Genomic DNA, 10,779 nt, shown 5'->3' on the forward strand with positions numbered 1-10,779 from the left:
AAAAAAACCCCAAAATTCTGTTCTGTAGCTCTGTCCATGAAAAGACGTAGAAAACAGTGACCATTCTAGTAATAATAACCAACCTTAGTGCCCAGATTATGGTCTTGAAATAGCCTTTCCCTCTGTAAAGAACTAGGTCTCTTTGGAGAAATGGCTAATTCTAGCTCTCTGACAGGAAGTGTATAAGATGAGCCTCATACCAGACAGCAAGGAAACTATCAAAGATTTCTAGATCATTTAAAAAGATGTAGCAGTCAAGTTGAAGGGTTTCTTACCAAATACAAAGTTAGATGAACCTATTAAACTATACTAATTAGCAAAATTCAGATTGTAAGAAACTTTATAGGATAAATAACCCTGTTTCGTCAACAAATAATTTGCAGAGAAAAAAAATATGTATAGACTTTATTTGGGACTAGATTTAAACTAAAAGAAAATTATCATTTATGAGGCAATTGGGAATTTGAACACTGGCTGGTAGTTTATGCTATTACAGAGTTATCTATAATTTTGGGCTGGTTGATAATAGTATTGTAGATATGTTTTTAAAAAAGATTACATGATAAAATAATAAAGGAGGGAAAAATGGGTAGGGAAAAACGATTGGCCATGAGCTAATAATTGTTAAAACTGGTTGATGGGTACATGAGGATTTTATATACTATTGTCTACTTTTATGTGTTTGAGATTTTCCATATGAACAGTTAAGGAGGAAAAAACGAAGAATGCAGCCTCATAGAGCTTAAGGTGATGCTGGAAAATTCCAAGTGAAAATGTTTAATGTGAAATTAAAATTGGTGTGTGTTGGGGGGCAAGGAGAGGGATAAACATGATTAGAGAAGTATATTTTGGAGTCTTTGGAAATAAGATGGTAGTTGTCAAAGTAGATTAATTTTCAAGAAAGAAAAGTAAGAAATGAAGGAGTAAAATTTGAGGAGAATGAGCAGATTTAGGGATTTGAAGAAGGAAAAGGAGTTAGTGGAGAAAGGGGTGGTACAGGCAGAAAGATTAGACTGTCATCCTGAAACCAAGGGAATAGTTTCAAGAAGTTGGGGTCAGATGCTGTGGCGAGGTCAAGAGAGAAAACAAGTCAAGGGTAATTTTTTCTCTCTGTTAGGAAATAATCAGATATTATCACTATTCTTCACCAATTTTCTAGTGTTACTTACTATTCTGTTGTGCTTAAAAGAATGAGTTTTGGAATTGAGTTTTAAATGGGGCTAATAATAGCTCTTAACTTTCGGGGTTATAGTATTAGGTGAGTCAATACACATAAAACTCTTTGAACAGCATTCACCACATGGTAAGAGCTTATGTTGCTGATTATTATGTACCTGATTGCCCTTTTTATTTCATATTTAATAAGCGTGTTATTTCTACACTTATGCTTTTGAATCAGGCATGATTCCATAAAGGCTTTGAGCCCTTTTTGGTTTAAATATATGTATGTTTAGAAATCAGATTTTATAGTTTTAGGCTAGATGATGGATTTTTTACTACTTGAGTTATAAGTTCTCAAGGTGTATCTTATGGGGTTAAAAAAGAAAGATTAAATATCAAAAAATTAAAAATTTTGTGAATTTTTATGACTAAGACAGACTCATGATTTATTTTNAACCCACTGCCACAGGGGCTGCAGCCTACGTCGAGACGACGATTCACGGCAGCCCAGCTCCAGGTTGAGCTGTTGTTCAGCACCTTAGCTGTGGAGGGCAGTGTCACTGGCCCTCATATGTGGGATCAGAACCGGGGCCCTCTGGCATCCCAAGCCAGTTCTTAACCATTGCGCCACTCAGCCGGCCCAGCCTCAGTCTTTATATGCTAATGGCTATATTGTAAAAGCTATTTGACTAGGGAACTTTTTTTCCTTGAAGTGCCATTTGGGACTAGAGGAAATAAATGTGTTATACACTGTGGTACAGCTATTTGATGGAATATTAAGTAGTCAATAAAATGGTAGCAGCATAAAAATGCTTATGTATAGGGAAGAAAATCCAAATTTGTTTTGCCACAGTGATTACAATCATGTAAAATACCCATGCATGACAAATTAAAACTAAATACTTTTTTTTCCCACGAGATTGGCAGTGGTATGGGGAAATGGGTGCTCTTTGTAGAGCAGTTTGTTTATCAGAATTGTAAACAAATACATACTTGGATTAGTTAGTGCTTCTAAGAATCTAATGAAATACTGACTCCATGTGCACATGTACACATGGAAACGTACATATAGGGATGTTCTTTATAGTATTGTTTGTAATGGTGAAAATTTGGAAATACTGTAAATGATAGTCAACAGGAGAAAGGTTAAGTACATTAGTGTATATCCATGTTACAGAGTACTCTGTGGCCATTAAATTGAAATAAGTAGATACATGTTTGTAACATTGAACAGTAATATACCAAGATGCATTCTCTGAGAAAAAAAGAAGCCACAGAATGATATAATGATCCCATTTATGGAAAAGAAAACAACTCTTTACATTATAAAGGTCACTCAGAATACTGATAGAAAATCTGCAAGGATACACAATGGAATATTAACAGTGGTTTCTAGTGGGATGGGGAATGGTGATCTGGTGTGTTTGTATAAAATGGAACTTGCACTTATCAACAAAAATTCCCAATCTGAAGTACGGAAAGAGGAGAAAACTTTTATTCAGGTGAACAGTTTGAAAACTATGGAAATGCAGCCTCTGGTGGAAACCAAGAGTGGGTTCTATACAGACAAAGGGCAGGATGCCTTTTGTAGAGAAAGTTCCACCCTGGTTCTTGATTTCATCCATTTTTATTCAAACGGTGGATCCGAATTGCACAGTTCTGATTGGTCCAAATGGCATGGTACTGATTGGTTAGAATCGTGTATGCTGATAGGTCATTGTGAAGCACCTCTGATTGGTTGGTATAGATGCAAATGAGGATATAGTTGCACAGCTCTGATTGGATGGGGCAGGTCTCAATCTATTGGTCGAAAGATGATACTAGGAACTGCTTAATAAGGGTTGACTCAGAAGGCAGGAATACAATGCAGGAGACTGGCAGCTTAGTCTGTGGCTTTTTCTTGAAATGCAGAGTGCATAAGAAGCCTCTAGCAATGTCACCTAGACTCTCGTTATGAATTTGGGCCCAGCTAACCACTAAGAATTGTTCTTGGCAGATATATTCCTTCTCAAGGTTCACACATTTTACATGTTTCTGAAATGTTTTAATTTTTAATGGAAAGTATATATTTTATAACAATTTAAAAAATATGTAGAAAAGAATAAATCTAGACAGAGTAAATAAATCTATTAGGGTAGTGAGATTACAATGACTTTTCCCAATTTTGTATTATAAAATTATAAAAAAATACAAATCATTCAGGATGTAATTGCCAAGGATTGTTTTACTCTTTTGATGTGTTATAAGACATTTTTCCTTGTAATGCTTAACAAAAAATGTTGTATTAAAATTAGGTAAACTTACTTATTTTGAGTTTTGGCTTTGATCTTCAGGTGGACCTTCAATCCTGCTGTTCTCACTAAAGCAAACATTGTTCGAAGCGGGGATGCTGCTCAAGGTGCAGAAGGAGGCACCTCACAGTTTCAAGTGGGTGATCTAGTACAAGTTTGTTATGATCTGGAAAGAATCAAACTTCTACAAAGAGGACATGGAGAGTGGGCTGAAGCTATGCTTCCAGTAAGTTTACACAAATTAGTTTTGGACTAGGAATTATACTATACTTATGAAGTTTTAAAAAATACTTTAATTTTAGAAATGAAATTAGCATAATCCTTGAGAATTGTACTCTTTATTGGCAGCTAGGCATACTTATGCCTTTTATTTTCTAATTTATTCCTGTTAAGTTAGCTAGAGAAGCTAATTTAACTGTAAGCTAACTTTACCCAAAAAGGGGTACAGTTAGTATTTTTTGATAGAATCGTTAGTGAAGAATGTAATGAATGGGTAAGGCATTAATTGGGACTAAATACTATTATTTAAAATCAGAATGTTAGGGGAGAAAGAGGGCAAGGGGAAAAACATCTGAATGACTAATTTTAATATTGTACACACGAGGGAACCAATAGACAATACATAAATATTTTTAAAAGAGGGAATAAAGGTTTGCATGTGTGTATATGCACACACAGGGTACCAATAAAATGTATACACACTTTAAGAAAAGAACAAACTATTGGGTTGTTGGAAAAGTCATGACGTATTTTTGCAACAAAAAACAGAGAAAAAATATGTCATGACTTTTACGACAACCCAATATTAAAATTGTCTCAATATATGACGATAACATAAGATGAATACAAGTCACATTTGACTTCTGCAATTACAAGAGGTGCTCAAAATGGTTACCATCAGTGTAATTTTAATATAGTTTGTTCCTTTCTTAAAATGTGTATACATTTTTTTGGCACCCCTCTGTATATATGTTTATATATATAGATATTGTAAATATTACTAGGACAATATAGTTTAATATAAAGTTTTAATATATAAATTTTATTTTAAAAAGAAAATGGAAGTATTAATCAAAGTTAAAAAAGTATATATAAAAAATGAATATGATATAGAAGACAAAAGTAAAAGGGAGATGTCTTTGAATATGTCTTGTTTTATAAATTTGATTTGAAACTATATATATATTTTATACATTTATAAAACAAAAGTTAAATTCAGAAAGGAAACTACTGAAAGTAGAAAATAAATTGAAACAAATGAACATGAATGTCTTTCCTGTTGGCAAAACCATAGAGAGAGGAAATTCCAAGTGATTTTTTTTTTTTTTTTTTTTTGCTGAGCCATCTTGCCACCTGTTGGCAGCTCAGCAGCAGCTCAGCTCGGGTGGGACTTGAACCGCTGTTGCTCAGAGCTCGCATTCTTGAGCGAGCTCTTAACCAACTGAGCGACTCGGCCAGCCCCCAAGTGATTTTTAAACACAGTAATTTGTCTTTATATCTTTATAGGAGGAATATATACTGCAGAACTGCATGGCAAAAGAAATATTTAACAATTTTCAGAAATCTAATTGTGATAATGTTAATAGTCTTACTTTGAGATTGTTGTTGATGTAACATGACAAAAAAAATGAGTAGTGATATGATAATTCTAATTCTGTTATCCCCAGGGACCCTTGAGAACCAGAATGATCAGAATGAGAAAAGGAGATACAGATCTAATATAGAAGAGGTTATGTAAAAACCCTATAGTCTTGAATTGGAAGAGTGTTTGAACTCATGATTTATTTTATCTTTTAAAACAAAATTAAAAAAAACCCCAAAATTCTGTTCTGTAGCTCTGTCCATGAAAAGACGTAGAAAACAGTGACCATTCTAGTAATAATAACCAACCTTAGTGCCCAGATTATGGTCTTGAAATAGCCTTTCCCTCTGTAAAGAACTAGGTCTCTTTGGAGAAATGGCTAATTCTAGCTCTCTGACAGGAAGTGTATAAGATGAGCCTCATACCAGACAGCAAGGAAACTATCAAAGATTTCTAGATCATTTAAAAAGATGTAGCAGTCAAGTTGAAGGGTTTCTTACCAAATACAAAGTTAGATGAACCTATTAAACTATACTAATTAGCAAAATTCAGATTGTAAGAAACTTTATAGGATAAATAACCCTGTTTCGTCAACAAATAATTTGCAGAGAAAAAAAATATGTATAGACTTTATTTGGGACTAGATTTAAACTAAAAGAAAATTATCATTTATGAGGCAATTGGGAATTTGAACACTGGCTGGTAGTTTATGCTATTACAGAGTTATCTATAATTTTGGGCTGGTTGATAATAGTATTGTAGATATGTTTTTAAAAAAGATTACATGATAAAATAATAAAGGAGGGAAAAATGGGTAGGGAAAAACGATTGGCCATGAGCTAATAATTGTTAAAACTGGTTGATGGGTACATGAGGATTTTATATACTATTGTCTACTTTTATGTGTTTGAGATTTTCCATATGAACAGTTAAGGAGGAAAAAACGAAGAATGCAGCCTCATAGAGCTTAAGATGATGCTGGAAAATTCCAAGTGAAAATGTTTAATGTGAAATTAAAATTGGTGTGTGTTGGGGGGCAAGGAGAGGGATAAACATGATTAGAGAAGTATATTTTGGAGTCTTTGGAAATAAGATGGTAGTTGTCAAAGTAGATTAATTTTCAAGAAAGAAAAGTAAGAAATGAAGGAGTAAAATTTGAGGAGAATGAGCAGATTTAGGGATTTGAAGAAGGAAAAGGAGTTAGTGGAGAAAGGGGTGGTACAGGCAGAAAGATTAGACTGTCATCCTGAAACCAAGGGAATAGTTTCAAGAAGTTGGGGTCAGATGCTGTGGCGAGGTCAAGAGAGAAAACAAGTCAAGGGTAATTTTTTCTCTCTGTTAGGAAATAATCAGATATTATCACTATTCTTCACCAATTTTCTAGTGTTACTTACTATTCTGTTGTGCTTAAAAGAATGAGTTTTGGAATTGAGTTTTAAATGGGGCTAATAATAGCTCTTAACTTTCGGGGTTATAGTATTAGGTGAGTCAATACACATAAAACTCTTTGAACAGCATTCACCACATGGTAAGAGCTTATGTTGCTGATTATTATGTACCTGATTACCCTTTTTATTTCATATTTAATAAGCGTGTTATTTCTACACTTATGCTTTTGAATCAGGCATGATTCCATAAAGGCTTTGAGCCCTTTTTGGTTTAAATATATGTATGTTTAGAAATCAGATTTTATAGTTTTAGGCTAGATGATGGATTTTTTACTACTTGAGTTATAAGTTCTCAAGGTGTATCTTATGGGGTTAAAAAAGAAAGATTAAATATCAAAAAATTAAAAATTTTGTGAATTTTTATGACTAAGACAGACTCATGATTTATTTTCTTACATTCTTGTGGAAGTATGATAGTTTTATTTATTAAAATATTTCTTGGGCTGGCCGAGTGGCTCAGTTGGTTAAGAGTGCGAGCTCTGAGCAACAGGGTCGCTGGTTCGATTCCCACAAGGGCCAGTGAGCTGAGCTGCCGCTGTGCTGCCAGATGACTCTGCTGGTGAGAGCACATGCTCCTAACAACAAGGTTGCCTGTTTGATTCCTGCATGGGATGGTGGGCTACGCCCATTCGCAGCTAAAATTGAACATGGCATCTTGAGTTGAGCGGCTGCAAGCTGCCATCGGTGGCCAGATGGCAACTGGTCTTGGAGCTGAGCTCCACAACTAAGATTGAAGGATAACAACTTGGCTCTTCCCCTTCCCCAGTTCCCCAACACTGTTCCCCTTCCCCAATTCCCCAATAAAATCTTCAAAAAAAAATATTTCTTAATACGATGTCAGAGGGGTAATAGATTGGGGGAGGAGGGTTATCACTTTGTGAGGGGTGTAAATGTCTGACTTTTACATTGTTTTATACACCTGAAACTAATAAAAAATATACTTTTTAAAGGTACTCTTTAAAGTTTGTAACGAATAAATAATCCATTTGAATATGATTATCCTTTAAAGTATTTTCTTTAGGAATGAATGAAGTAAAATGAATCCTTTAAACATGTAAAAACTGGTAAAAAGTTTTATGGCATATACTTTAGACTTGGAAGCATGAATATAATTTTTTTTAAAGACTTTAGGTAAAGTTGGCCGTGTACAACAGATTTATTCAGACAGTGACTTAAAGGTGGAAGTTTGTGGCACATCTTGGACATACAATCCAGCAGCAGTTTCCAAGGTGGCATCTGCTGGATCAGCCATTAGCAACGCATCTGGTGGTATGTTGTATTTTATGCTTCTTTGAAAGTAATGTGTTTCACATTAGAAGCTTTGCTAATTCCCAGTCCTCATATACAGACAAAGTTGTATGTGTTCTTGGTTTTCTCCCAGATCATATAACTTTGCTTGAATGTTAGTTATCTTTTAGACTTTTACTAAACGTTTTTTGTTTTGTTTTTTTCCTTTTTTCATACAATGAACAACCTTTGTTCTGGCTGAGGTATGTGCTGGAAAAGTTCCATAAATATGTGCTTTTTCTTGGATATCTCAAGGGCTTCTCCACATCAAATCTAAGATACCTGAAATTCAACATTCTCTTTAGTCAGAACTTTTGTTTTCTGCCAAAGAACCATCACTTTTTTAGACTGTTTTATTTTCTTTTCATTATCAACATTATTGCTTGCAGATGGCTTTCTTTCTGGATATTTTTACATATCAGCTGTATTTTTTCTGTTTCTATTCCATAAACGTTGTTGTACAAGCCGCAATGAGTAGAAAACCATGTTGAGATGTGAATATGCCAGATACTTGGGTAGACTCATGCCCAAAGTCTTTTCTTTTTATGCTCCAGCTTTATGTACACAGATTCAGTTCATTCCACAATAAATTATAAGTTACCGTGTGTATTATGATCCAGAAAAAAAGATAGAATCATAACTTTAAGTAGTAAGAAAGTAAAGGAAAACATTGAGTGACCTCCAAATTTATTTTGCACTGTTTTCTTCTTTCTGTGCTTATATGTCTTCTTTCCTGTTGTAATTTGGTAGTGTGCTTAAAGTTTAAATCTGGTGGTGTTTATTTTTTACCTTGAGGTCAGATAACATCACAAAAGGTTGACTATATACAAATTAAAAGAGTGAAGGATAGTTAATATCCTTCTCTCAAGTCATGTAGACTTGGTGTTTGTCCTCTGCTCCACTTTGTGATTTCTTTGCTTTCCAATAAGAAGATCCAAGCATGAAAGGAGCAGAACTGGGTAGGTTCCTTACTGATGAAGGCTATTTAGAAAGATTATCTTGTGAAAGGTTCTATGTAAATCCCTGGTCCTTTCTTGTTTTAGTCAAAATCAATTGGTACCTTTAAAGTATGTCGTTATCACTTAGATGTCCATTTTCAACTGAAAATTGGTTTGTCCCTAAAAGATTTCTCCTGATATTATAGAGATTACATTGCTTTTGAATCATAATCATTGATTTGTTGATTTATTCTGAGGTCTGAACATTAAACTCAGAGAGTCAGTGTGGTATGCTTAAGACCTGCAAGAAAATTTGTATTATTATGATAAAACCCACTGTGATGTGTTCATTTTTAATATCTTTGGTATGACTTCCAAATCTTGAACTATTATTTGTATGTAACTCTTTAGTTTTCTGAAATTTTAATTTGAAATACATGAATTGGAGAAAACAGAATACTTAGGGGCTCAAATTTAATGCAGCTTTATGTAGTAGTAATTATAATTTGAATGGGTAATATCTGTAGCATAGTACAAAACTAATGTTAATGATAGAAATAGTAAAGGAAAAGTGTGTATTATAGGCATACGAGTAATGCTTGTCTGTTAGTAGTTAAGGTTTGAGATCCTCCTATATTAGCAGCTTTATTTGATGCTTTACAGAAAGACTCTCCCAACTCTTGAAGAAATTATTTGAAACCCAAGAATCTGGTGACCTCAATGAAGAATTAGTTAAGGCTGCTGCCAATGGAGATGTTGCTAAAGTGGAAGATTTGCTAAAAAGACCAGATGTGGATGTGAGCATTTTAAAAATTATTTTGAAGCATACACTAAAATAGAATAGTATAATGAACCTCATACTTCAACAGTTATTTAAATTTTGCCACATTACTTGAATAATTAAGACTTTGCCACATGTGCTTCATCTAGTCCTTCTTCCTTGTTTTTCTGAGGCATTTTAAAGACACCAGGCATCATTCTTCAGTGCGCATTTCTAAAAGATATTGACATTTTGTTATTTTAACACTGACCTTTTTTATTTTATGATTAACAAAATTTACATTTAGGTTTTTAAGTGTTTAGTGTCCTTTTGGGGAAATTCAGTGAATTTTTCTCATATAATTGTCATCTTACCATGTCTTTTAAATCTATTTTAGTAAATTTTATAAACCATTTTCTATCCTTTTAAAAACATTTAATCTAAACTTTATACCCTCCCCTTCCTGTGAAAGTTGACTATTTTGTAGTTTATAATGCAGATGAATTAGAGGTCATGTACTTTGTAAATCATAATATTTATGTTGTCATTTTACTGTTCACATAAGCCATACTTTAAATGGACCATTTTGGTTCTCACTTAGTCATCCATTAGCTTCGCTATTGCTGTCATGCTGGCACCAATATAACGTTCAGTGCCAGCCAAGAGATTGTAAGTGGAGTGGCAATTTGAATCATCACTGTGTTGTGAGGGCTTTTGTCGCCACACCTTTGTATGTAAGTTTGCTAGACAGTTTGAAGATCAGATCTATAATTGTAAGATACAAACATCTTATTCCTATGAGCTCATGCAGCATTTTAGGTTTATTTGAGCGGTATCAATTATAGCAGCACAACATAGAGGTTTCTTGATTGGTTGTGGGATATATCACAAATAACTTGTTTCAGATATTATGTTTTTGTGTTTGAAATATGGTTAGATTTTTTTAATAGTCAAAGCATATTTACATTTTATTATACTTAATTTTTTCCTTTAATTACTAATTTAGTTAATTTTTAATAATGTCATGCAGTCTAAAAATTTAAAGAGAAAAATGTTCTATAAGATTTGTTATGAAAAATGACATCTCTATCTCAATCTTATTTTCCCATTCTTCAGAGGCAGCTATTTTCACCTCTTTAAACCTCTTCCAAACAAGTCTTTCATGTAAGAGGCCATTCCTTAGATGTCTGGTGATCCTTGGTTGTCCATTTATCTATTAGAGTGGTCAGTAAAAAGCCTTGTTTGGAAGCTCGTGCGTGTGTGTGTGTGTGTGTGTGTGTGTGTGTGTGTGTGTGTGTGTGTGTGTGTGTAT

General features: G+C 33.8%; 1 protein-coding gene across 3 annotated transcripts in view; it reads left to right on the plus strand.

Annotated features, from left to right (window-relative positions):
• The window catches only part of MIB1 (MIB E3 ubiquitin protein ligase 1), a 144,421-nt gene that overhangs the window by 46,589 nt on the left and 87,053 nt on the right, over positions 1–10,779 (plus strand). For all 3 annotated transcript variants that reach the window (XM_019653864.1, XM_019653865.1, XM_019653866.1), the window contains exons 7-9: positions 3,495–3,678; positions 7,607–7,751; positions 9,371–9,504. In XM_019653864.1, the coding sequence (XP_019509409.1) occupies positions 3,495–3,678; positions 7,607–7,751; positions 9,371–9,504 (463 nt within the window). The remainder of the gene's footprint in view (positions 1–3,494; positions 3,679–7,606; positions 7,752–9,370; positions 9,505–10,779) is intronic.

Source organism: Hipposideros armiger, unplaced genomic scaffold (genome assembly GCF_001890085.2).
Source record: "Hipposideros armiger isolate ML-2016 unplaced genomic scaffold, ASM189008v1 scaffold_209, whole genome shotgun sequence".
In the NCBI taxonomy this organism is placed as follows: Eukaryota; Metazoa; Chordata; class Mammalia; order Chiroptera; family Hipposideridae; genus Hipposideros; species Hipposideros armiger.